The sequence below is a fragment of the Gymnodraco acuticeps genome, unplaced genomic scaffold, assembly GCF_902827175.1.
Source record: "Gymnodraco acuticeps unplaced genomic scaffold, fGymAcu1.1, whole genome shotgun sequence".
In the NCBI taxonomy this organism is placed as follows: Eukaryota; Metazoa; Chordata; class Actinopteri; order Perciformes; family Bathydraconidae; genus Gymnodraco; species Gymnodraco acuticeps.
Genome location: NW_022990981.1, coordinates 3,517,687 through 3,545,103, shown reverse-complemented (window position 1 = coordinate 3,545,103; position 27,417 = coordinate 3,517,687). Strand labels below are relative to the sequence as shown.

The window sequence follows — 27,417 nt, the reverse complement described above, 5'->3', positions numbered from 1 at the left end:
AGGTTATTTGTATTCTTTATTGTTCATATAGAACCCACTGCTTTCTGCTCACTGGTGAGTTAGCCTATGAATGAGTGTTAAGCACATCAGGCTGGCAGCTGTATGGGCATTGCACTATGGTAGCTGTTATTTTCACATTGTTAATCATGAGCAATGCATCCTTACATTGTTGGATGTGGACTGTGAGGTGTTATAGAATTGTACTCTGGAAAGCTTTTAAAGGCAACAAAATAAACGGCATGATGGGATGTGCAGTACCAAATATGTAAAGCACTTTTTTGTTAATGTATGATTTGCTGCATATAAGGAATACAACAAAAATCCTCTGTCGTACCATATTGAAGTATCATTATTTTTGCATCGTGTTGAATCGCATCGTATCGCATAATGTTGAATCAAATCGTATCGAACTGTATCGCAACAGGGGTGAATCGTATCGTATCGCATCGCCTAGTGTTTCAAATGTATCGTTAATGTATCGTATCGTGGCAACGTATCGAGTTGCGCATCGCATCGGCCTCAGTGATGGAGATGCACATCCCTACTGGATACAGACACAGGTGTTATGATTAGGTACACAGACACGCTGACTGGAGTTTAACAGACTGTCTAAGCCTATTCTGTACTATCTGATGGAAACCTCATACACACTTTAACATTTTCCAAATATCTTCCAGATTATTGGGGACATATGGTTGTAGTTCAAAAACATGCAATTCAAATATTTTGCTGCTTTTTCCAGCGTTTTTCTTTTCTTACTACACATTCAAGACCCCACTGTTCATGTACCTTTTAAAACAGCCAGCCACACTGCCTAGTACCAGGTGTGACTGTGGCTCTGTGTTACTGCATTGGTCTCTCAATTATAAGGTTGCAGGTTCCATTCCAACAGTCATCATGTTAATATCTTTATTAGGGCTGTCAAGTTAACGCAAAAAAAAATTAACGCCACTAATTATTTTAACACGATTAACGCATGTGTATTTTTTTTTCCTCGGCCGCCCCGTAGTTTCAGAGCGCATCGAGTTTAAAATACCATCTACAAGCTGATGCTGACAGCCCCGCTCCTGCTGCCTGCTTGCAGCAGACCACACTTCCACGCTCACCAGCAGGCACCGACTGGCTATTGGGAGGACCGGGAGGGTGTGTGTATGTGTTGCCCGAGCGAGAGAGAGACCTTACGTTAGGGCTGTGCGATTATGGCAAAAATCATAATCACGATTATTTGGGTCAATAATTGATATCACGATTGTTTTGACGATTATTCATTGACCATTTATTGAACTTTAAAACAAATAATATTTTACCAATAAACAAGATCAACAAATATGTTGGAGCACACTTCCAAAAACATACTAAACATAATTATTAATATGATAAATAAAAATAAATTAGACCAAAATAAATGAAATCAAATATGATGCAGTGCACTGTCACAACCAGTGGTGTAGTGGGCGTTGGACGCGGGGGTACGGCGTACCCCCACTTATTTGGAGCATGATCTTTTTTTTAAATAGTCTAATAAATATAACATCATTGCCAGTGTTATCGGTTGCAAGTGTGTATTTGTTGTAATAATGACAAAAACATAATACATTTCACAGTAATTATAATACAAAATAAAAACGATTTCCTTAAAGAATTATGATTCGTCATCACGCTCGTGACCCCACGGCGAGCCAGCTCGCCGCCTGACGATTTTGCGGCAGCTCTTTCCCTCAAGAACTCTAACGAAAAAGCTCTATAATGGCAGGCAAACGTTTTTTACTTGACTTCTTTTCTAAAAAGAATATAATTCACAAGAAGAAAGAGGCTAGCAGCACCGAAGCTACAAGTGAAGCTGCTACTAGCACTACCTCATCAGAAGAGCCGCCTAAAGACGTGGATAATGCTAGCTAACGTGCACGTTAGCTGCGCTAGCAACGTCCCCCTGGCTAGCTCAAGCTTACCTTTCCCAGAGGTATGGACGGAGCAGATGAGATGTGGTGGAGGAAACAAGAGGCATACCCGTGGATAGACTGCAAAGCTGGGAAACTGGGCTGCAAAGTTTGTTCATCCATTTCGGATGTATCAGTCTTCAAAACGCAAGGTGTGTGTGTGTGAAAAGCAGCGCCATGTCTGCATTAGGCCTATACATTGTTTATGTAACTTATGTGCCAGTGTGTCCATGGGTTTGAGTCTGTGTGTGTGTTGAGCGCCTAACTAAAGTAGGACTAAGCATACCGGTAGTTTCTGTGGACCTGTCTGCCCGTTTTGTGAGTGCACTGTGCGCATGCGCACTTGGGTGGCATTGTTTGGGATTACCTAATTAAAATAGCGTCCCCCCAGTAAAAAAATCCCCACTACACCACTGGTCACAACCTACTGAAAACTCCTTAACATATAGCCAACATTTTGGTAAAACATATTCAACATATTCCACTCAGTTAAACGTTGAAGGCTGGCCAACCGTCATGGTCCAGAAGTAACAGGAAATAAATGTTGAACTACAATTTAAGACCAAATAAAAATGTTTAGGCCACCAAATGCTGGTAGGGCTGCTCATGTCATCTCTTAAAGATTGTTCGCAAGAAACACCAGCCTGTTTACATGGTCTGGTTTCAGAGATGAGCGCAGGCAGGTGACAATATTGCCACCTGTACTGAAGACCCTCAGCCACGCCCCGACACATGGGGTGACGCCGGCCAATCACAAAGCTTTGATGCGTTGCATTATTCTGGCACAGGAAGATTATGTTACAGGACATAAAACAGAATATTGTTGTTCTATTTGTAGACACATCTCGCGATCGACTGGTTGGGCACCCCTGGGCTAGACCATAGGTCTGTTGTGGTCGCAAAGTAGTCAGCTGAAGCCACATCTCTCTCAACTTCCCCACGGCATTTGTCATATAGCGCAGGCAGCGCAGACCTGCTGAAATAATACCGAGACGGCATCGCGTAACGCTTGTCCAACGTGTTGACAAGTTGCTTAAAGCCCTGGTTGCTAACAGTGCTAACTGGGCACATATCTTTAGCGATGTGAAATGTAATGGCACCTGTAATATCTCTGTGTCTCTGCGAGCTCGTCGCGTAGGCCGTTGCTCTGTACAATGCGTCCAGAATCGATGACTGTGATGATGTGGTGGATGAAGTCGAGCGGGCATCTGCTTTTTGTTGTATTACTGCCCGGTCGTATTGCACTTTGTGGTTGTATTTCAGATGATTAAAGAGATTGGTTGTGTTAGCGTGTGGTGCCAACACAACCTGGTAACAAATCCTGCACTGTACTTTGTTTTGCTCCACGTCGGACTCCTGAAAGCCAAAGTACTTCCAAATAGTGGAAATAGTTGTACCCTTCTTTTTAACTAGTTGCTGCTCTTGTTCTGACATCTTCGCTCGCGCTGAACACTCACAACACATGTCACTCCCACGTGGCCGAGTGGGCTTTTAGGGAGGGGCGAAGCGCACCCAGCAAAATAATCGTATTTTGTCAATTATGCTGTTTTCATAATCGTCGCAAGCCGTAATCGCGATTAAAATACGATTAATTGCACAGCCCTACCTTACGTGCATTGTTGTTGTTAGCGTAGCTAGCTAGCACCAGATGCACACACACACCATTGTTATTGTATGAGAGAGGTTCCAGGTTGAATTGAGGCGAATATTTGTAATGTTCAAATGATAATAAACATTAGCATAAAACATATTTGTCCACTCATATGTTGATAAGAGTATTACAAACTTGAAAAATATTCCTCTAAGGTACATTTAGAACAGATCAAAAATGTGCGATTAACTATTTTAATCGACTGACAGCCCTAATCTTTATACCTTACTACAATTTATCAGCTAGTTATTGCAGGATAACACATACTTAATGGAGATGTATCAACTATACTTAAACTATTGCACATCTTTTAAACATTATTGCTAAAAGTCACTTGTTTATACAGCTACAGTCAGCTATTCAAATATTCAGCTTTCTCTCCATTTTCAGCAAAGTTCAGCATCAAATGTGCGCAGTTTACAGCATTCACACGCATTTTCAGCAGGAAATGCCTTTTCTAGTTTACTGATACTTATTCCACTTCCTCAGTTGGTACTACTTCTACATTAACTGGAATGCATTTCACAATTATTTTTAAGGACCTGCAACATGTTGAATTAGATATGTATTTTGTGGAAACAGGGTCAGTATGCTGCCTAAAATGTATAAAGAATTATAAAAATAAAAGTCATAGTTACAAAAAAAGGAACCTCTTTGCTTCACTTTGTAAAATTAGATCTTCTGTTTCTTAGCAGATGTGGTCAGTAAACGGTAAAGGCCACTTGCACAATATTTTCTCTGAAAGTTATAAAATATACCCCTGAATATTCGAGGGTCACACTGTAAAGCCTTTTATGAGTGTATCCAAGTTTCTTTTTCGAAAAATGTATACTCTATACTAGTGATCGACCGATATTGCTTTTTCAAGGCCGATACCGATTATTAGTAATCAAGGAGACCGATAACCGATATTTGGAACCGATATACATTTGCAGTAAAGTCAGAAAATCTTGGTGTCAAAATGTAGAATAACACAAACTCCAACACAACTTATTTAAAATGCATTTAAGCATATATTATGTTTAATGAACTTTTAAACATCTTACAACTGGTTTCCTCTCTGTGCCCTTTTCTTTAGTGCAGTCATCTGCAATGAGTTAGAGAGACAAGAAGTGGGGCTGCAGGCTGACATGCTTAACTAACAATAATGCTTAATTTATTATATCTGTCTATCTAGCATAAAATCCCAATATAAGCTGCTAGCAACTGCAAAACACTAGTGCTAGCTAATGTTTTGCAAACTATTAAAAGTGAGGCTATTACAGTAGACCTAACGTTAGTCTAGTAGCCTCACTTCTAATATTTTGCTAAACATTTGCTAGATACATGTTGGCTAGCTAATGAGCTTCACATATCAACCTGAAAAACTGCGAGGCTCCACTCGTAGCCCCTCCCCCCCCCCTCCGCACCAGTTACTCCGCTGCACGCACCCCCAACTCTGACTGACTTCCTGTGTAACTGGGAAACTGATAGAATTGAATCATAAAATCGTGGTGTTTTTGCAACTTCAGCATAGGGGATTCGGATGTTTATTGAACTTCGGCTTTCAACTGACTTACCTTCGAAACACATGTATGGCTCTGCCGCTCAGCGCTCCTGCTTGCCTCTGTCTGTGTCTGCGTTCTTCGCACCTGCCTGTAATCTGAGAAGGTCCCGCCTCTCTGGCTGTCTCCCGCCCGGAAAATCTTCAGTGTTGATTGACACTTCAGTAATAGCCTATCAGATAGCGCTGTGGGCGGGACATTGCTCGTGTACAGAGAGTGGTGACTGCAGCCAGAGAAACGGCCGCATCAGAGCCAAAGTTTTATCGGCAATTTGATATAAAAAAAGGCCGATACCGATAATCGGTCAAATGCGGAATATCGGCCCCGATAATCGGACAGGCCGACCCCTACTCTATACCCTGTGAATAATAGCCGTAAAGTTGCGTAATAATTATTGTTCTTAACCTACAAAAGTCCTAATATGGTAAACTATGAGTAATATTGAATCCCTGTTGGTGGAGAGGTTGCTTAAACTGTCTCTGTGATAGATGTATCCCTCTTTGTGTAAAAAGGCTACATTTGAATGCGCCACACAGGTGAAATCTGTTGGATTAAACCTCTGATGCTCCCTGCTATGCTTGGAATTATAAGGTCACCAAAATCAAGGTTTGTCCAAGCGGAGAACTGTAACGGGCAGGGAGCACAGTGTGTACATGCCCTCACTCCAGCAGCACTAATTGAAACCACCTGTGTTGGTGTGCTACCAATGCTTTAATAGACTGGGAAATAATTGTTTAATTTGAGTACATTCAACTTGTATTTATTATAAACTTGACTTGTTGTCGTCAGCAGTTTTCCTTAGCACATAGCTAGCACAACTGGGAGAAGAGACGGCCCCAAACAGATGCACCATCATTCTGTATTCCTGGATCTCTCTGGTGAACCAGAGAAAATGAAGGAAAATCTCGGTCTTCTTCTGTGACTTTGACCTGGTGAAACATAGCCTGTATGTCGCCCATTAATGCCACAGGTTCCTGCCTGAAACGAGTGAGAACTCAAAGCAGTGAACTGGTGAGGTTGGGAGCTTGATAAAGTACATTGTTTAATGATGTTCCTTTTTTAAATGTGGCACCACAATCAAACACCACTCGGAGAGAACCTTTTCGTGGATAGTTAACTTAACACTGTGGTGTGGGATGTACCATAATTTTCCGCTACCTGTTCAGCCTAACCCTTTTCAATCACTCCATTCAGAAAGCTGGCATATTCCTTTTGCAACGTTGGGTTACACACAAATATTTTCCTCAATCCAAGTAGCCTTTGCTTTGCCACTGCAAAGTTGTTTGGAAGAAGGACGTCAGGTGTCCTTAAGGGGAAACGTCAGGCTGTACCTGTTGTCCTGTAGTGTTGCAGATGTATTCATGATTTCCATACATCTTTGGTTTTCCCTTGACATCTCTTTTTCCTCTGAGGGCTTTTCATTAAAGTCATGATTATACTGACTGCTAAGCATGAGCTCCAATTTGGAAATAGAAATCCTATTCACCACAACAGAAGAAAGCTCCATGTCAACATCGCTGCCATTGCTGCTTCCATGTAAAGGACCATTGATGGCCCATCCCAACACTGTTCTTATAGCGTATGGGCCATTTCCACAACTGTTGACAATTTCCCAAGGTTCCAATATCTTGGGAGCGTTGGTTCCAAACATGTCAACATTGGCATTTATGCTGCGAATATGGACCTTTGACAAATGATTCCACCTCTTCACATCTGCGGCTGTAGCAATGTTTGCTTTGGTTACTGGCATTTGCTTCTGTGTGAGGACTTCTGGAAGAGGATCAAAGTTATTTTCCTCAAGACCAGATAGCTCCATCCCAAATAAGGAGTAAGCTGGAACAACCTTTTTCTGTCCCAATAGCCACGTTCACACCGCAGTACTTTTCCCACTATAGTTCCGAAATGTCGCGTTCACACCAAAAAGAGCCGGAACTAAAATTAGTTAATCAGAACCTTTTTTAATAGAAAGCAGGTACTTTCGTGGGAGAAAAAGGTTCCTATGTCTGATTGGCTGGGTGGAATGCAAACCACGCCCCGTAAAACTCCAAAAAAGTTTTGTGAAGCCACCATTTTATTATCCTCGCATTAGCCCAGCGCACAAACGCAGAGAGACTAACTTATGGCAACACAAAAGAAAACATGGGAGCGGTGGAGATGAGGTGTTGGCGTTCTGGTGATTTACTCGGAAGGCTTCAGTAGAAGCTGCTGGGAGTCCCAGCAGCTTCTACTGAAGCCAGTCCCCAACTCCGGGGACTTCCGGCCGGGGACTCCGGGTGGCAGTATACGCCATGAAGTTGATTGCGGCCTGCCAGTAAACCCAAAGCAGAAGAAGAAGTGACGTCGGTGACTTAATTTGCCTAATCCACCCTCAGGGACTTATTCCGGTGTGAACGCGATCTGTAGTTCTCATGAACCTTTGTGGGAAAAGTACTGCGGTGTGAATGCGCCTATAGTCTTCAAAAGAAAATGTGTTCTTTTTCCTGTGATGTTTAATCTGTGCATGAGATCTTCTGAGCAGAATGTGTCTGTATAATCTCACTTCCCTTTGTGGACTTGACCTGCACTGGAATGATTGAAAGAATGCAGCCATCATTTTCTGGCCCCTGTTCGTCCACATGTCTGAGGGGGTGTTTGTGATTTAGCGGTTTGTCCCAATTCCACATTAGATGTATTTATGTGGAGGGCAGTAGGATGTTGCTTTTCACAAACCTCACAGATAAAGCGTTGTTTACAGTCCCGGCTTATGTGTCCAATACACAAGCATCCAAAGCAAATTCCTTTCTCCTTTAGAAATTGAATTTGATCTCTGTGCTTCCTTCTGCTGAACTGCTTACATCTGTCCAAAACGTGACTGTTGTGATCACAACAATGACACACCAAGCTCTCCTGTGGTTTTGAGTTATTTGTCGTTTTAACTCCGACCTCACTCATTGGGAATACTGTAGCGGCAAAACTACTTCCTTTCATTCTGTTCTTTGATTGTGGCTGAAACATGTTGGAAGATTTTATAGCAACTGATTTATCAGAAAGGACTCGTACATGTCTCTCAATGAATTTGACCAAGTCAATGAAATGAGCTCTGTTTGAGGCTTCCATGATGTTATGAGCTTTGTTTCTCCATTGTTCCTTAGTTTGTATGGCAACTTGAAGACAACCATTTTCATATTGGAGGGCAAATCCAACTCCTGCATGTACTGAAGTTCTTCCATCATATTAGCACATCCACGCAGAAATAAAGCATAGGCTTTAATGTCTTCTGCCTTTGTTATTGTTGGCCAAGCTAGAGCCTTTCCTATGTAAGCAGCAGCAGCGATCTTGTACTCATTCCCAAAATGTTCTTGCAAAAGACCCTTTGCCACTATGTAGCCACGTTCTGGAGCCATGTGCTGGCAGCTACGAACCACTTCCTGTGGCTGTCCTTTTGTGAACTGTTCTAAATAGTACAAGCAGTCGGCTTTGCTGGCTTTGTTTTCCACTCCTTGTTCAAATGCTTTAATGAAAGCCTTGTACTGAAACAGGTCTCCATCAAAGATAGGAATTTCTCTTGTTGGTAGAGACAGTAAACGTTGCTGGTGAACCAGTGCAGCTGTTATTTCATTTTGCTTTTGCATTATCGTGAATAAACCTTCAGGTGGAATTCGATTGATTTGCTGATGGTGATTTTCCTGTTGACTTTCCCATGCAGTTGATTCACCAGTTATCAACCCATGTGATGTTCCCAGATAATGTTGATTTTATACATAAGCATCTTCCTTAAATGCAAACTGCCTTTCAGCTTGCTTTGGTTCCATGTCCATCTTTGTTGGTTGGCTGGATGATATTTTCCATGATGTGGAATCATACTCCTTTGCCAGGGGGTTAAGTGTGTTTAACTATGCCAGTTTCCTTTTTTCCTTTTCCAGGTATGGGTTCATTCCATTTGTTGGTGCAAGAGAGGAACATTGTAAATGTGAACTCTGTAAAACTGCTAGCCTAGCAGTAGATACAGCTAGCTCAGTTTCCAAATCAAGCGGGTCCTTTCTCCACTTTAATTGTAGCTCCTGTTCCTCCAGTGCATGCCTCTCAGTTAAACCTGCCACGCGAGCAATAGGTGCAGCCTTTTCTGCTGCTATGATTTGTGCAGATGAAGTTTTACTTGACTTTGTACTGCTGTCACTTTTGTTTGAACATTTACCAACATTAGAAACATTGTCATCAGGATTGATTTCATCATTATTATTATCACCAGTACCTTCAGTTTGACAAACCCACACCTTGATTTTGGCAATACATTCATCATTGAACATCATTTTGGCTTTAAACCATGTTTCATGTGTTTCCCTTTCATCATGTGGCAATAAACCCATTAAAGTGTCATGCATAGACCTTGTTTCAACACAATTCAATATAACCATCAAGAGCATTTTGAACCTCAGCATGTTCACCATTTAACATCAAATCTTGTATATTTGTTTTCTTAATTTGCAAGCTTTATTTAGCTTAGCCTTTCTGGCATTTTGCAACCTCAAGTTTTTCCGCAAGTGCTTTGGCAGAAGTTTAACTACCCGCTTTGTGTGTCACTACAGCTGGCCATGCTATCCAGCTTGCCAGCAGCTGACAAGCTGTCAGCTGCTGGTATGTCTGCAGCCGCTCCTCCATATTTAAATGTCTTAAAGGCAAGCGCTTATTGTTCATCCATTTCACAACCAATGCATTGGAATTACGCCCTTATGTGTGCACACAACTTCATTCCTATGACCATTTAAACCGGTTGTAGCGCGCCACACATACCCCCTTTAGAATAGATGAAAGTAGTTCCGTGACAAGCGGCGAAAAGCTTCCCGGCACCATTCACCGCGTTGATCCTGTCGCCTTCCTCTGCAGCAGATGAGCAAACGAGGTGTAGCCGTCCTCCTCTGGGCGTCAGGTGGCTGATAGCAGCTGAGCAGCCGGCGTGTTGTTGTCCTCCTCCCGGCGTCCGGTAGAGAAGGTGAGCAGCCGCTCTCAGCGTTCCATAAACGCGACGAAAAATGTCCTCTTGAATAACTCCAAAAAAGGCACGTTTTTGACTAACTGTAGAGGCTAAACCAACGCGTTAAGCCTCTGAGGATCCGCTATGTTGGCGTGATTGACGCACACAAAGTTTGCCAGGTGAATAATAGTACGAAAACAAAGTTTCCAGTTCGATACAGTCCATTTATTTCCTTTTCACTGGTTTCCATTTAACTTGCTTCATTCTCTCATTCACCATACATGATCTTACGGTTCACACAATACCTTTTGCAAATGTTTGTAACCCAGTGTTTGTGTGTGTGCTCTGTGTGTGTGGGTGTTTCTCAATGTCAAGGAAGGATGCTCCAGAGCCACTATTTCAAGGCTGCTACGTCATCGAGTCCCGCCGAAGGACTGTTCCAATGTCCAGGCTCCTTGGAATTCTACCAAGCCCGGCGTCCTTCGTAGCGAGACATTTCGAGGCTGCACACGTGTATCCTCAGCGGTCTTAAAATCCCCACAATGCTTTGCGCACGGACCAATTACCAAAATCTTTGGCTGAAATCGTGCTCCATTTATGGCGGGGCCTCGCATATGACGCACACCTGTTAGCCTGTTCCACCATTCTTCATTTGCCGAGGCTAGGAAGGATTCTTGCCTCGCTTCTGAAGGACCTAACTCGGAAGACATGTCCTACCAAGGAAGCGTCCCAGGGTGTTTCTCAATGTCGAGTAAAGCTGCTCCAGAGCCACTATTTCAAGCATACTACGTCATCGAGTGCCGCCGAAGGACTGTTCCAATGTCCAGCATACTTGGAATTCTACCGAGCCCGGCGTACTTCGTAGCGAGAAATTTCGAGGCTGCACATGTGTAGACTCCGCGGTCTTAAAATCCCCACAATGCTTTGCGCACGGACCAATTTCCCCAAATCTGTGGCGGAAAATGTAAGGCAGGGCCTCTCATATAACGCACACTTGCTCGCCTGTTCCACTCTTCGTTTTCCGAATGCCAGGAAGTATTCTTGCCTCGCTTCTGAAGCAAGTGACTCGGAAGACATGTGCTACCAAGCAAGCGTACTCGACATTGAGAAACACCCATGGTGTGTGTTCTCCGTGTGTGGCCTTCTGGCGGAACCTCTAACCACAAACATAGGTTCCTACCTTTATACCCACAGTGTTAATTGGCTCCTACATATATTGAATCTAGAATATATGAATGTTTCATTTTCTGAAATAAATTACAGAAAAAAGGTTCTATGATATAGTAATTGTTTGAGATGCACCTGTAGATTCAGCTTTAGCATTTAACCAGATGGCAAAGAAGCAGTTAAGTGCAGTGTAATATAGCATAATAAAACTAAGAATAAATATTACTATTTGAGAATTTTTTATTTTTTTTTAAGTCTGGTCTAAATTAAGGCTATAACAGGTCTCATTTGTTATGTAATATCTGTTCATCACATCATATTGGCCTTTTTTGTTTTACCACCACTAGGTTTTCCATGTGCCGCTAGAGGAGCGCAAGTACAAGGACCTCAACCAGTTTGGGGAAGGAGACCAAGCAAAGGTCTGTGTTGACATCATGCATAAGACCGGAGCCCACCTGGAACTCTCCTTGGCTAAAGATCAGGGCCTCTCCATCATGGTTTCCGGAAAGCTGGATGCCGTGATGAAGGCCCGCAAGGAGATTGTGTCCCGACTGCAGACTCAGGTCAAGAGATCCGTCTTTTTGTTGTTTATGACAGAAAATGTTGTTAATAGTTAAAGAAATGGTGCCAACTGTATATTCTAACTCTAACAGGCCTCGGCTACTGTTGCCATCCCCAAGGAGCACCATCGTTTTGTCATCGGCAAAAATGGGGAGAAGCTTCAAGAGCTCGAGCTCAAAACTGCCACCAAAATCCAGATCCCACGACCCGACGACCCCAGTAACCAGATCAAGATCTCTGGTACCAAGGAGGGCCTGGAGAAGGCAAAGCATGAGATCCTATTGATCTCTGCTGAGCAGGTAATGTGTCTCCACTGACATGTGTTCCAGATGTCACAGCTTTTAGGAGAAATATTAATCGTTTCCTCCTGCCCCTTTTACTCTTACAGGACAAGCGTGCTGTGGAGAGAGTGAACATTGACAAGGTGTACCACCCATTCATCACCGGTCCCTACAACAAGCAGGTAGGAGAGATGATGCAGGAGACCGGAGCCCGTGTTAATGTCCCCCCTCCCAGCGTCAACAAGACGGAGATTGTCATCACTGGGGAGAAAGAGCAGGTGGCCCTTGCTGTGACTATGATCAAGAAGATTTATGAAGAGAAGGTAAGCCAAAAACTAAATGATCACAAGTAAACCTTTTGTAATACTAAAGTTGAAATAATCTTTTTTAATCTAGTCTTCAGTGAGTGTGAGAGAGAGTGTGAGAGAGAGAGTGAGAGTGAGAGTGAGAGTGAGAGTGAGAGAGAGTGAGAGAGAGAGAGAGAGTCCAACAATCCATCTTGAGTAAAAATCAAATTGGCTTCCTTCCAAAACACCGCACCACTGACCATGATATACCCTTCACACTTTAGTTAACAAACATGTACACCAAACACAAAATGGTAAGATATTCACTTGTTTCATTGATTTCAAAAAAGCTTTCGACTCTATTTGGCACGAAGGGCTCTATTATAGACTTCTACATTGTGGTATAGGGGGCAACATGTACGATCTGGTTAAATCAATGTATTTAGGGAATAAGTGTGCTGTTAAAATTGGAGACAAACAAACTGAATTCTTCACCCAGAGAAGAGGCGTTCGTCAGGGTTGCAATTTAAGTCCCACTTTATTTAATATATATATAAATGAACTTGCTGTTCAGTTGGATCACTGTGCTGCTCCTGGCCTCTCCCTCCTAGATAGAGGTGAAGTGTCTGCTTTATGCTGATGACCTTGTTCTGCTGTCTCCTACTGAACAAGTACTACAACAACAGCTGGACATAGTAGACCAGTACTGTAAGAACTGGGCCCTGGCAGTCAATATGAAAAAAACTAATGTCATGGTTTTCCAAAAACGCCCCAGATGTCAGGAGAACAAATACCAGTTTACCATAAACAATCATATCATCGAACATAGTATGAGTTATACCTACCTCGGTTTAACCATAACAGCATTGGGAAGTTTCAACATGGCAGTGAATGCACTCAAAGAAAAAGCCAGAAGAGCTCTAAATGCAATTAAGACACCCCAGGTGAATAGGGTAATTTTTTTAACTTAAAGGTATCAGCTAGAAATTTCTCCAGTTAATTACTTGCAATAAGGCAATTGTCTTTTGTATTACAAGTTTTCTGAAATAGCATGTTTAAATATGCAAATTATCCATTATCTCATTAGATATGCACATATTTTAACACATTTCAGGAATCGAAATCTGAACTTTGGATATAGCCAGATTCAAAATTCTTGTTTCATTTTGTAGTCATATTAGTATCTAAGGCTTTTACAGAAGGGATATTGGATATCTCTTTCTATCACTCCATAAATCAGAAAATACTGTCAACAGCCCTAAAATATCCATTTTCGCCATGTTTTTAGGTATATAATGTTGTATAATTCAGGCTATGAATGATATATGAACAAACCCTTCTGTAAAAGCCTTCATAATATTGATAGGAATATAACTGGAAGGTTTGGTGTCTCTACGTGCTACTGAAGTTGAAATTTCGAACTCAGAGTAGGAGAAAAAACAAATTTTGAGAAAACGACCTTTAAAGATTGCAGTGAGGCGCTAGCTAAACCCTCCTGTTCTTTGGATGACAGCTTGCGCATCGACGCACTCCGTGAAGGTATTTCATGTTCAGGGTCATTTTTTTTTTTATAACCTTGCTTCGTGCAAGTGACAATTGTTGTCGTCTTCTCTGTGAACGTTTTTTTCGCCGTTCTTTTTGCATTTTGAGATTTCAATTTCTAGCTGAAAGCTAACCAGGAAGTGTTTTAGCACACCACGTGACGCATCTGAACGAATCACGTTGTCAGAAATTGACACCAGCCAATGAGATTTCGTTTCTTGGTTTAAGACCCCTTTGTGCTTTCACGATTGGTTGCTGATACAAAGGAAATGACCATATTTGGATCCGATGAGATTGTGCAGGAGAGACACAGCTTTCCAGCGATACTCTGTTGACATGGTGCACACAGCGGTCGCGGTACTTTATGTTACGTTAGAATGCTAACTTTTGGTGAATTTAGGAGAAATCTACAGACGCAAATAGACAAACTATAGTAAAATAAACACTTAAATGTGCATTTTGTACGTTTTCCTTCCAAAACCCTGAAAGAAAACATGTTATGGAATCAAAATAGCTCAAAATTGACCTGTACTTGAAAAACAATGTTTTTGCCTGCCGTGTCTCGCCTTAAGAGAACATTTTATAATGTCCAAATTCCAATTTAAAATCTGGCTCAAAATCTTTGATAGTGTGATCCAGCCCATTGCGCTGTACGGTAGTGAAGTATGGGGTCCACTCAGTCACCAGAGCTATACCCGCTGGGACAAACATCCAACAGAGTCTTTGCATGCAGAATTCTGCAGATACATTTTACGTGTTCAGAGAAAAACACCAACAAATGCATGTAGAGCAGAATTAGGCAGATACCCACTGATCATTAACACTCAAAAGAGAGCACTAACATTCTTTAACCACCTTAGATCCAGCCCCCGAGACACCCTCCACTCCAAAGCCGTCCAAAGCCAAGAACTAACTCCAGAGAAGAGTCCCCTATGTCAGCTGGTGCTGAGGCTAGCTGCCCCCTCTCAGAGCCACTCTGACCAGTCTCTCAACAACACTGCTCTCCAAACACCAATCACAGTCAAACGCATTATAACACAATGCAAAGACAACTATTTACAACATTGGAAAGAAGAAACTAAAAGCCAAAGTAGATTAGAATGTTACCTGGCTCTAAACAGAGAGTATGAGCTGGCAGAATATCTCTCTACTGTCAGAGATAGAAAGGAGAGAGAGAGAGAGAGAGAGAAAGGAGAGAGGAGAGAGAGACGAGACAAGTGAGCGGCCCCGAGACGGTAGAGAGAGATGAGAGAGAGAAAAGAGAGAGGAGAGAGAGAGGAGAGAGACGAGGAGAGAGATGGAGAGAGAGAGGAGAGCACTGTAAGAGAGAGAGGATGAGCGAGGAGAGGAGACGAGGAGAGAGAGAGAGGAGAGAGAGGGAGGAGAGAGAGAGGAGGAGAGAGAGGAGAGAGAGAGAGAGAGAGAGAGGAGAGAGGGAGAGGAGAGAGAGAGGAGAGAGAGAGGAGAGGAAGAGAAGAGAAGAGAGAGAGAGAGAGAGAGACTTGAAGCAGCCATTTTGCAAAGCTTGTAAAATGGCCTAAGTCACAAGGCAATGTGACTTAGGCCATTATCTTTTTTAAATATATGGCCTAAGTCACACTCTTGACATACGCCATTATACTATCAGGGTAGGAACAGCACTACGATATTAGAAACGCAGTTCGCGACACTAAGATTGCGAGTAAAACACACGTGATGACGTCACCAACGAATCGACGACTGAATTAGTTTGCAACTAATTTGGTCATCGATTAAGTCGATTAGTTGTTGTACCCCTAACATATACTCACATAATGCATACTTTCTTCCTTCTAGCTGGTTTACATAGACCTGAGCTGAATGGCTTAGTTACATAGCATTTGATATACTAACTACAATATTTAAATGTGTAACCAATGCTACATCTCCAAGTTATTTTCTTTTTTCAGTTTGTGGTTCAATGTCGTGATTTTTGATGTAAATTCATGCAGTCTCCTTTTTTAGGTAGTTGTATATTATATCTTAAACAAACTGAAATGACTTACATTTTGTATTTAGCTATAAGCAGCTAGAGTTTCATTTTACAACATTTGTTGTTTTTAGTTCTAAATCACACTGGTATGTGGCATCTTAAGATTTTATGATGCACAAGTCCCTGATCAACTCACTTTTTTTTTATTGCAGAAGAAGAATTCCACCACCATCGCAGTGGAAGTCAAGAAGTCTCAGCACAAGTATGTGATCGGTCCCAAGGGAAACACCCTGCAGGAGATCCTGGAGAAGACTGGTGTGTCAGTGGAGATCCCACCGTCCGACAGCAGCTCAGAAACTGTCATCCTCCGTGGGGAGCCCGACCGCCTGGGTCAGGCCCTCACTGAAGTTTATGCCAAGGTGTGGAACGTTTTCATGTTCTGATTAAGTTTGATGCTGTAATCATTGAAGAAATTAGGTCTAACTTAAAGAACACGCTTCCTTTTGCAGGCGAACAGCTACACTATTTCCTCGGTCACAGCTCCTTCTTGGCTTCATCGTTTTATTATTGGCAAGAAGGGGCAGAACTTGGCCAAGATTACCCAACAAATGCCCAAGGTATGTTTACTATACATTAACTAACTAAAGCATTTTAAATGATACTATATTCATTTTTTAAATCTTACTTTCCCATGTATTTTGATTTCAGGTGCACATTGAGTTCACTGAGGGAGAAGATAAGATCACCCTGGAGGGTCCCACCAAAGACGTGCAGATGGTGCAGGGCCAGATTGAAGTCATTGTAGCAGATTTGGTAAGTAACAAGTTTAATTTACAAGTTGTTTTTGACGTACACCCAAATTCACACTGCCAATCAAAACGGTTCTCTAATGTCAAAGTAGGTCTTGTAAAAGTAGTACTTAAAAGGTCATTTTCATGTAAAGTAAAGCGCCCCATTTAAAGGGGCGACTGGCTGCGAGGTTATGCTGTTGTCTTTCAACCAGAAGGCTGTGGGTTTGATACCAGCCCAAGCAGTCAACATGTTGATGTAACCCTGAGTTGCTCCCGATGGCATGGTGTATGAATGTTAGCCTCCTAGAGCAAGTGGCACTGCTCTGTATTAATGAGGTATGAATGATGACATGGGGTCGTAAAGACTGGATAAAGTGCTATATAAGTACAGTCCATTTACCATTTAAACAACACATAAAAGTGCAGTTGAGCCAAGTCATTTGTATGCATTTATTCTACTTTCACCTAAAAGGTAAGCCGTATGGACTACACCGAGATCAGCGTGGATACCAAATTCCACAGACACCTGATTGGAAAAGGAGGTGTCAACAGTAAGTATAGTCTTACTGTCAAAAGCATGGTGTATACAAATAAATACAACAAAAATTGGATCAACATCCTCAAATCTGGTTTTATTCTTATTATCCATAGTCAACCGCATCAAAGAACTGCACAAGGTGACTGTCCGCATCCCCCCTGACAACGAGAAAAGCAACCTGATCCGTATTGAGGGGGATCCCCAGGGTGTCCAGGAAGCCAAGAAGGAGCTGCTTGAGCTGGCGTCTCGCATGGTGAGACAAATATGGGTTCGCAGGCAAGAGGCTGCCAATTGTAACCTGATGTGCTGGGGTTGTCTTTAAAGTTTGGAATAAGCCTAGTCAATGTTTTGAAGGTTGGATATATGCTTGAATTTGAAAACACTCATTGAAAAATGCATGATTTTCAATGTTGTTCATCTACACAACCACTTGTATAAACACATCTTTAAAAAGGTTATAGAGTTGTCATGATCAAAACATACAATCAAAGTTTATATGATCAGCTAGCGATATTAACAAAGAGTGATTGTGACGGAGCGGGTCACAGAGTGACTGACTCCGCCACTGACAGCCGACACACACACCAAACATTTCGGAGAAAAGGGGAAGGCGCATCACTTCTGTGTTTTAAATTCCTGAAATGAACCATGCAATTTATTATTTATTGTGTGTTTGTTAATTTGTTAAATGACTATGTTAAGAGGTGGTTAACCTGTTCTATTTCATACCTACTGACCGCCAGAGGCGGTGCTTTAGCACTGGATATCTTCTGTCTCGCGCATGCGTAGGTCGAATATTTATATCAACAAAGTCACGTGTGACCTCGTACGACCCGGAAGGCATAAGTTCCGGTGCCGTCGACGAGTTCAGCCCTTTTCATCTTCTCGCAGCGTAGGTTACTACTTTATGAGTAGAAGCCAAGCTAGCTTACTGAACAATTAAGATCCTAGCTCATCGCTATCTGTAGCCTTGTGATCGTTAGATCGGAGCTGCGGGCTAGAAAGACGCTCGCCCTCCAAAGGCTGCGACGAGCTAGCTGTCCGTCCTCCCAAGGGAGGGGACCGCGGTGTTCACCGCTCGGATCTTAGGAGCTCCGGATCGGTAAAGAGCGGACGCTCCTGCACGTCAGCCGGCGCTACCGTTTTTGCTGTTTGTGCTATATATTCTCAACTAATGAGATAGTTGTATACAATTAGCCGAGGGCTCTCGCTAATTGTCACTGCGCAGTTAGCTGAGCGCTTTCGTTCAAGCTAAACTGTTACTACACTAGTGAAAAGAGTGTCTCCGCACCTCTTTTCACTACAAACATTTGGTTACTTACCTGATTCTATCGTCCAGTTAGCTGAGTGCTAGCCGTTCAAGCTAACTGTTACTGCACTGGTGAAGAGAGCGTCTACCGCCCTCATCTCACTACAAACATTTGGTTACTTAACCGATTCTATCGTCCAGTTAGCTGAGTGCTAGCCCGTTCAAGCTAACTGTTACTGCACTATTGAAGAGAGCGTTTCCGCCCTCTTCTCACTACAAACATTTGATTCTATCGTACCTGATTCTATCGTATGTGATTCTATCGTCCATTTAGCTGAGTGCTAGCCCGTTCAAGCTAACTGTTACTACACTAAGTGAAGAGGGCGTCTCCGCCCTCCTCTCACTACAGACATTTAATTCCTTATCTGTATATCGTCCAGTTAGTTTGAGTGCTCCCGTTCAAGCTAACTGTTACGGCGCTAGTGAAAGAGTGTCTTCGCTCTTCCACGGCGCACAATTGGTTCCTGTGCCATCCTCCAGTTAGCCGAGTGCTCTGGCTCATAGCTAACTTACTACAGCGTTAGTGAAGAGAGTGCTTCCGCTCCCCTCTCCTTGCACACAGTTGGTTTCTGTTCCATCCTCCAGTTAGCTGAGTGCTCTCGCTCAAAGCTAACTCGCTACAGCGCTAGTGAAGAGAATGTTTCCGCTCCCTCTCCCTGCACACAGTTGGGTTCTGTTGTATCCTCCAGTTAGCTGAGTGCTCTCGCTCAAAGCTAACTCGCTACAGCGCTAGTGAAGAGTGTTTCCGCTCCCCTCTCCCTGCACACAGTTGTCTTAAGAACCATTCCATCTCCAGTTAGCAGAGTGCTTTCGCTCAGGCTAACTTGCTACGGCGCTAGTGGAGAGAGTATTCCCGCTCTCCTCTCACAGCATACATACCACTAACTGACCACACACTTGTTCGCACCCCAGTTAGCAGAGTGCGTATGCTCACGCTAACTACTTTGTGCTCACTCCCCTCCATTGTGGAGTTTGTTTCCTGGCCAGTTATTTACAGTCAGCTGAATGCTTCCCCTAAGAGTGGCGCTATGTTTAACGGCTGTAACACCTGTATGGCTTCTCTGCAACCAGAGGGTGGCCATGACCTTTGCCCCTCTTGTCTTGGCCTCGAGCATCTGAGGGAGGGCCTTTCGGAGGACTCGTGCATGAATTGTACCATCATGCCTCGTGCGGTAAGAGCTGCTAGAATAGCCGGGGTTGAACTACTGACTGAGGGTGGCCTTCCCCCTGCACAGTCGACTACATCCCAACCTACCTGTCCTAGGCGTCGGGCAGCAGAGGCTGCGGGTGCCCCGCCCAAGAAAAGGACTAAGCCTGATAGGCTGTCCTCTAGGGTGGACCGACTCACTACTGAGGTTGCCCAGATGAAGTCAATCCTCTTGGCTCTCCATTCTGGTGTCCGTACAGAGCACGCCGCTGCACCCAGTCCACCCAGCCCACCCATGCCTGAACTGATTCCAGAGGACGATGTGTTCTCATTGGCAGCTTCAGCCACTCAATTTAATGAGTATGAAGGAGAGGGCCCGTCCCAGGCTTCTGGGCCTGGCTCCTGTACCTCAGATCATGTATCCTCGGGGGGGGCGGATGTCGGCTCCATGAGTACCGTCATCCGCATGGCACTGGCTCGCCAGCAGTTGGATGTACAGCAGCCCGAAACAGTGCCTAGCAGTGCGTTCTTCAGGCGCACTTTGGCACCCGCCACCCTTGCAGTTCCTCCCTCTTGTGAGTATCTGAGGGAGTTACATGCATGCTGGAGGGACACTAAGACTTTTTCCCGTCTTACGTCCGATGGCCGAGCCCTAGCAGCCATGCAAGATGCGGCAAAGGTCGGCCTTGATCACATGCCGGCTGTGGAGCCTACCATTGCTTCCCTCATAGTTTCCCCTGATGAAGCTCTGAGGTCGGAGGCCAGGTGCCCTCGACCCCAATGTCGGGTCACTGATGACCTGCTCACTAAGGCTTACGATACAGCGGCACGCATGGGCCGTATAGGCAATTCCCTCTCTCACCTCATGCTCGCCCTCTCAGCTTCCCTGCAGCAGGAGGCTCTTAGCGCTTCTGCTACCAACCTCAGTGACGCCTCATTACAGGCGTTTGCTCTGATGTCAAGAGAGCTTGGGCGCCTGATGTCCACTCTCGTCCAGACTCGTCGCCAGGTTTGGCTGGCACAGTCACCTTTATCAGAGGCATGTAGGAGGACTCTCCTTGCTGTCCCAGTGGAGCCCGGGGAATTGTTCGGTTCAGCTGCCATACAGGTGCTTGAACGGACTGTCCAAGCTAGTCAGACCAGGCAACAGTTCTCAGCTCTTCGCAGAGACATGTCCCCCCCCCCGGTAGGCCGAGAGGCTCCGCATCTGCCTTCCGAGGCCGCTCCCGTCCACCAGCTCACCCCGGTACCCGCCAGGGACCTCGGTATCCCACGAGGGGGCCGGCCCGCTACGATCCTGTTAACTCGCCACCAAGGCAGCCTCGGTATCCGGTGCCTAACCATCGCCCCCCCAGAGCCTCCAGAGGCCGGGGGGCAAGGCGCTGAGGGTCTGGGGCCGGCTGTCGGTTATTTCTCCCAGCAGCAGCTCAACTACTGGGTAGCTCAAGCTTCAGACCCCTGGGTGGTTTCCACCTTAACCCAAGGGTACAAGCTTCAGTTCCGACGCCGACCCCCAGCCTTCAGCCGGGTCAAAAATGACCACCATAAGCGACCCGGCAAAAGAAATCGCCCTAAACCAGGAGCTGTCAGTCCTCCTTGCCAAAGGAGCAATCGAGCCTGTAGACCCCATCTCAAAGGCTTCTACTCGACCTACTTCCTGGTAAGGAAGAAAGGCGGTGGACTTCGCCCAATCCTAGATCTAAGGGGACTCAACAAGTTCCTAAAGATCTTACCTTTCCATATGCTGAGCACAGCGGACGTTCTTCGTACCGTTGCCAGGGGGGAATGGTTCACGTCCATCGATTTAAAGGACGCTTATTTTCATGTGCCTATTGTACCTCATCACAGGCAGTTTCTTCGCTTTGCCTTCAGAGGCCGTCATTTTCAGTTCAGGGTGCTCCCATTCGGACTCTCCCTCTCCCCAAGGGTGTTCACCAGGTGTGTAGCGGCAGCCCTATCACCCCTGCAGTCTCAGGGTATGAAGATTCTGCCATACTTAGACGACTGGCTAATCTGTGCACCGTCCCGGTTGCAGTCAACCCAGGACACGGCTCTCCTTCTCGCTCATGTCACCCGGCTAGGCCTCAAGGTGAACATGGAGAAGAGTTATCTGAACCCCTCTCAGAGCCTAACCTTCATTGGGGTGGCTCTGGACACAGTCACTATGCGGGCCTGTCCATCTGCTCAGCGCCTGGACAACATTCTCCAGCTTCTTCCCCTCTTCAAAAGGGGCAGGTCTCTGGCATTTATCCTGTTTCTCCGCCTCTTGGGCATGCTGACAGCTGCCTCAACTGTCATTCCCTTGGGCTTGTTATCACTGCGCCCCCTGCAGAGATGGCTGAACGGCCTCCACTTAGACCTCAAGTTGCACAGGCACAAAAGAATCAGGGTGTCACAACAGTGCCTCTCCACTCTATCCCCATGTTGGGAGAGGTCATATATGTCGAGGGGCGTGGCCATGGGCTCCGTCCCTTTCCGCAGAGAGACCGTTACGACGGATGCCAGCCTCTCGGGATGCGGTGCGGTGTGGCAAAACAGGACAGCGGTGTACCATATAAACCACCAAGGGGGCACCAAATCTGCACGCTTGCTAGAGGTGTCCCAGACTCTCCTGACCTGGGCAGCTCCTTGCCTGGCCAGCCTACGGGCAATGTATCTGCCCGGAGAGCAGAACCAAGTCGCAGACTTCCTCTCCCGTCACAAGCCCCCACCAGGGGAGTGGCGGCTTCATCCAGAGGTGGTGGCCAACATCTGGGGTCTCTTCGGCAGGGCAGAGGTAGATCTCTTTGCCTCGAAGATGTCGACCCACTGCCTCCTGTGGTTCTCCTTGAGCGAGAAAACCAGCCCTTTGGGTCAGGACGCCCTGGCTCATTCATGGCCAGGGTGTCTTCTCTATGCCTATCCACCCCTCCCTCTGATCCTACCAACACTCCTCAGAGTGCTTCATCAGGGCCACAGGCTTCTTTTGGTGGCCCCCTTCTGGCCAGCCAGGACTTGGTTCTCCCTGCTGCACAGACTCTGTTGCGGGACACCTTGGCGTCTCCCCAACAGGAAGGACCTCTTGTCTCAGCTGGAGGGTCAAATATGGCACCCCGACCCCTGCCGCCTCCAGCTGTGGGTCTGGCCACTGGAGGGCCCGACCCACTGCTGAGCGACTGCATAGAGCCTGTCAGGAGGACCATTCTCAATGCGAGGGCACCATCTACTCGTAGACAGTACGAAAACAGGTGGAAACTGTTCTCTGACTGGTGCCAAGGGCGAAATGAGGACCCAGTACATTGCTCGGTGCCTACTATCTTTGAGTTCCTACAGTCCCTCCTGGATGACGGCCGGTGTCCCGCTACCGTCAGGGTGTATGTGGCTGCTATATCAGCCCAACATGCAAAGGTTGACAACAGTACAGTGGGGAGCCATAGACTGGTATCCCTCTTTTTAAGGGGAGCACTGAGACTTCGCCCCCCGAACATCCCAAGGGCCCCTTCATGGGATCTGCCCTTGGTGCTGGATGCCCTATGTTCGCCTCCCTTTGAACCCTTGTTAGAGGCAGAAATGAGGTGGCTCTCAGCCAAGACTGCTTTTCTTCTTGCCATCACCTCAGCAAAGCGTGTAAGCGAGCTTCATGCCTTGTCTGTAAACAGCTCGTGTCTGAGGTGGAACTCAGATGGCTCAGGTGTCACCTTATGGCCGAACATAGCGTTCCTCCCTAAGGTGCTGACACGCTCTCACGTTAATCGGCCTATCCAGCTGGCAGGGTTTGACCCCCCATCAGGAGAGGGGGAAGAGAGGTCAAGACTCCTATGCCCGGTGAGGGCCCTTAGAGCTTATGTCCAGACTACCGCAGGCATGCGTCAGTCTGACCAGCTCTTTTTATGTTACGGTGGTCCTAGAAAGGGCCATGCGCTCTCAAAACAGCGCTTGTCCCACTGGATCGTGGACGTCATTGCCCAGGCATACAGGGCGAATGACCGTCCCTTGCCACCCAGAGTAAAGTGCCACTCTACCAGGAGTGTCTCCACATCATGGGCGACCTTGAGAGGTGTGCCCCTGGAGGACATGTGCTGCGGCCACATGGGCATCTCCGAGCACATTCGCCAGATTCTACAGGGTGAATGTTGCCGCCCCTCACCCGCTGGGTGTGGTCCTCCTGCAGAGTCCGCCTAGACCATCCTTATAAGGTGAGTATTCAGACTTCCTCGTGACTCTGTTGGTATAGGTCATCCAGTGCTAAAGCACCGCCTCTGGCGGTCAATAGGTATGAAATAGAACGATAGTTACGTATGTAACTACGGTTCTATGAATACTGGATGACCGCCAGAGTTCTTGGTCACTCGGAATTTCTTGTTTCTGCAAGAACATTCCATAGGACTGAACTCGTCGACGGCACCGGAACTTATGCCTTCCGGGTCGTACGAGGTGACGTGACTTTGTTGATATAAATATTCGACCTACGCATGCGCGAGACAGAAGATATCCAGTGCTAAAGCACCGCCTCTGGCGGTCAATAGGTATGAAATAGAACGATAGTTACGTATGTAACTACGGTTCTATGAATACTGGATGACCGCCAGAGTTCTTGGTCACTCGGAATTTCTTGTTTCTGCAAGAAGATTCCATAGGACTGAACTCGTCGACGGCACCGGAACTTATGCCTTCCGGGTCGTACGAGGTGACGTGACTTTGTTGATATAAATATTCGACCTACGCATGCGCGAGACAGAAGATATCCAGTGCTAAAGCACCGCCTCTGGCGGTCATCCAGTATTCATAGAACCGTAGTTACATACGTAACTATCGTTTTATGTTTGGGTTGGATTTTTTATGTTGACAATGTGGTTTGAGGTAATTGCGTCACCTGTTGACGGTAAGCCTGTGGGAGGGGCTATGGATTCAAAATGGACGGTTTTTGGCCTTGGAGGAGGACTCGGAAGAATGTTGCAATGAGGGCAACAGCTGGGACATGTTCAGGAGATGGTTGCAGAGAAGGCAACACCAGAGCATGTTTACTCTGATGAGTGATGGACGGGTTGATTTAGACATTTATTTATTTTCTATAAGTTGTGCTGGTTCGTTATTTTTTGTTTTGTTGCTGTTATTAAAGTTTTGGAGCTTAACCCAACCGACTAGGCCAGTGTTGTGAATGGACAAATAGAGCCCCGTCACAGTGATATATAGACAGACAGACCCTGGCTGTGCCGTTACTAAACCTGCTGTCTCTCACAGGAAAATGAGCGTACAAAGGACCTGATCATTGAACAGCGTTTTCATCGAGCCATCATTGGCCAAAAAGGGGAGAATATTAAAGAAGTGCGCGACAAATTCCCTGAGGTGAGTTGTTTGCAGTTCGTGTTAGTTTGTCTGTGCCCAAAATATTATTTGTAACTTATGAAACTCAATAATAATATTTATTCCAGGTCATCATCAATTTCCCCGACCCAGCACAGAAAAGTGACATCGTTCAACTGAGGGGCCCCCGAAATGAGGTGGAAAAATGTGCAAAGTTCATGCAGAAGATAGTGGCTGAGATGGTAAATCCTTACAAAGGTCTTATTCGATTAATATTGTATTTTAAAGGCAACTATTACTACCTAAGTGTAGTTGTGTGTTAACTCTCAGTGATTCCTTTTGTCAGGTGGAGAACGGCTTTTCTCTCTCAGTCCCCATCTTCAAGCAGTTCCACAGAAACATAATTGGAAAAGGAGGATCAAATATCAAGAAGGTACTGTATATGTTTTAAAGAGAATGTATGAAGTTGAATTAGGTCTTCAGGGTGTCCATGTCTAACTTAACAATGTTCTCTTTTGTTTTCTAGATTAGAGAGGAAACTAACACAAAGATTGACCTGCCAGCTGAGAACAGCAACTCAGAGATGATCGTCATCACGGGCAAGAAGGCAAACTGTGAGGTTGCACGGACTCGCATCTTGGCCATTCAGAAAGAACTGGTAAGCACATGCATGCACGTATATTAGGGCTGAGCAACTTATAAATAAATTCCTTTTTATTTTGGCAACAGTGAAATACAGTAAATGTATCCCGATTTAAATTGTCTCTCAACTAACACAACTGGTTACAGAATTTGATTCTAATTGTGGGGGCACCGCACCGCACCCCCCCCCCCCCTCCCCCCCAGGCAAGAAAAACCAAAGGCTTTTGCACCCCCCCCCCAAATAAGAAAATACATGGAAGTTCATGGCTACTGTAGACAACCGTTCTTGTTGCTCTGTGTTGCGTTGTTAATGAGTGAGACACACCGGAGTTGAGGATCTGTGGGGTTTATTCTCTCAAAAATATAATTTACAATTTAGGCATTTAGCAGACGCCTTATTCCAAAGCGACTTCCAATGACCAATTACAGGGATGTTCTCCCTGGGCTAAGTGCCTTACTCGAGGGCACACTAGTAGTGGTCAGGGTTTGTACGGGTGCTGGAAATCCTTGAAAATGCTTGAAATTGTACGAGGTGTTTTCAAGGTTTGAAAAGTGCTTGAATTTTGGGAATCGTGCTTGAATTTGGGATAAAGTGCTTGAAATTGTACATGCTTTACTTCGCTTTTTAGATTAAAAGAAAATAAAGAAGTCGGAGCGCGCTTAATTGCTTCGCTTCTACATAAAACAGCTCCGCTGCGGCCTTCTCGCGCTATGCGCGTGACCGGCAAGTGTTTTTGTTACGTGTGACCTGGGCATTCTGATGAGTGATAGATGACTGTGTGCCAGGAGGTTGCAGTTTCAACGAGCGTTGGCTAGCAGAAGACAAATACATGCCATGGCTAAGACTAGGGTCAAGCCCACGAGTAGCCTCCTGCAAAGTTTGCAAAAATAACGATGCGAGAGTCTGCGCTGACGAGCCACATGAAAGGTACGCCGTAGTAGAGCATTTTAGATTAGGCTAACGTTGCATGTTACGTTTGTTTAAGCTAACGTTAGCAAGCTGAATAGCGAACTCGATGAGGGATAATAATAATTGCAGGGGACAATCATTTCAGAGGAGCGTACCTATGTTATGTGCGTTCAGGGCTCGACATTAACGACTGCCCGATGGCCCGGGGCCATCTAGTGTTTAGCTCGGGCAATGAAGCCTCACCTGCTGGTTGCCCGATCAGGCAATCTATTATGCCAGTATCATGCAGCTCGCGGATCCAGTAATGAGTGACCCGACAGTAAAACTAAACATATCTATAACTAGTTCAGGTAGTTTGAGAGGTAATTAAAATAGCTTCGTGTGATATTCTAACCTGAAGTGTGTGTTTTGTTCCGCTCACCGCTGCATGTGATCATGCAGAGCTGCGTGTCGACTCGTCAGCAGCAGCTGATCTCTCTCTCCCGTCAGATTAGACTTCACTCGCGTTTATGTCCATCTCGATCAGATCCAGCTAGTTCTAGCTAATGATATGACTACCTGCTTATTAAAAGACACCTAAACAATAAGTGTCGCTATGCAACTGGGTGAGGCCACAAAGTATAGCGCAGCCACAAAGTATAGCGCAGCATTATGCATTTGTTTACATGCCCACCGTAACCCCGAGGCATTACCAACAGATCAACGCACAATCAACCCATACAGGACATCTCTTTCTCCACATTAGAATTGACTATTCATGTCTGTCACATACTCTTCTTGTCTGTCACATAAGTGGCGCAACTGAAGCGGTATTGCTCTAAAGGGAAATTATTTTGACCGAAGAGATTTAGATTTGGCTGTCACTACCCGATCCGTCCCCCTGCCCGATCTGTACGGCAACCCAAGTAGGACACTTGACACAGTG

At 45.2% G+C, this 27,417-nt stretch overlaps 1 protein-coding gene across 3 annotated transcripts in view; it reads left to right on the top strand.

The window, feature by feature from the left end:
* Window positions 1-27,417, top strand: part of hdlbpa (high density lipoprotein binding protein a) — a 49,182-nt gene that overhangs the window by 10,829 nt on the left and 10,936 nt on the right. For all 3 annotated transcript variants that reach the window (XM_034235560.1, XM_034235557.1, XM_034235559.1), the window contains 12 exons: window positions 11,598-11,813; window positions 11,904-12,110; window positions 12,200-12,415; window positions 16,085-16,291; window positions 16,382-16,489; window positions 16,581-16,685; window positions 17,136-17,214; window positions 17,315-17,454; window positions 24,878-24,982; window positions 25,069-25,182; window positions 25,287-25,373; window positions 25,467-25,598. In XM_034235560.1, the coding sequence (XP_034091451.1) occupies window positions 11,598-11,813; window positions 11,904-12,110; window positions 12,200-12,415; window positions 16,085-16,291; window positions 16,382-16,489; window positions 16,581-16,685; window positions 17,136-17,214; window positions 17,315-17,454; window positions 24,878-24,982; window positions 25,069-25,182; window positions 25,287-25,373; window positions 25,467-25,598 (1,716 nt within the window). The remainder of the gene's footprint in view (window positions 1-11,597; window positions 11,814-11,903; window positions 12,111-12,199; window positions 12,416-16,084; window positions 16,292-16,381; window positions 16,490-16,580; window positions 16,686-17,135; window positions 17,215-17,314; window positions 17,455-24,877; window positions 24,983-25,068; window positions 25,183-25,286; window positions 25,374-25,466; window positions 25,599-27,417) is intronic.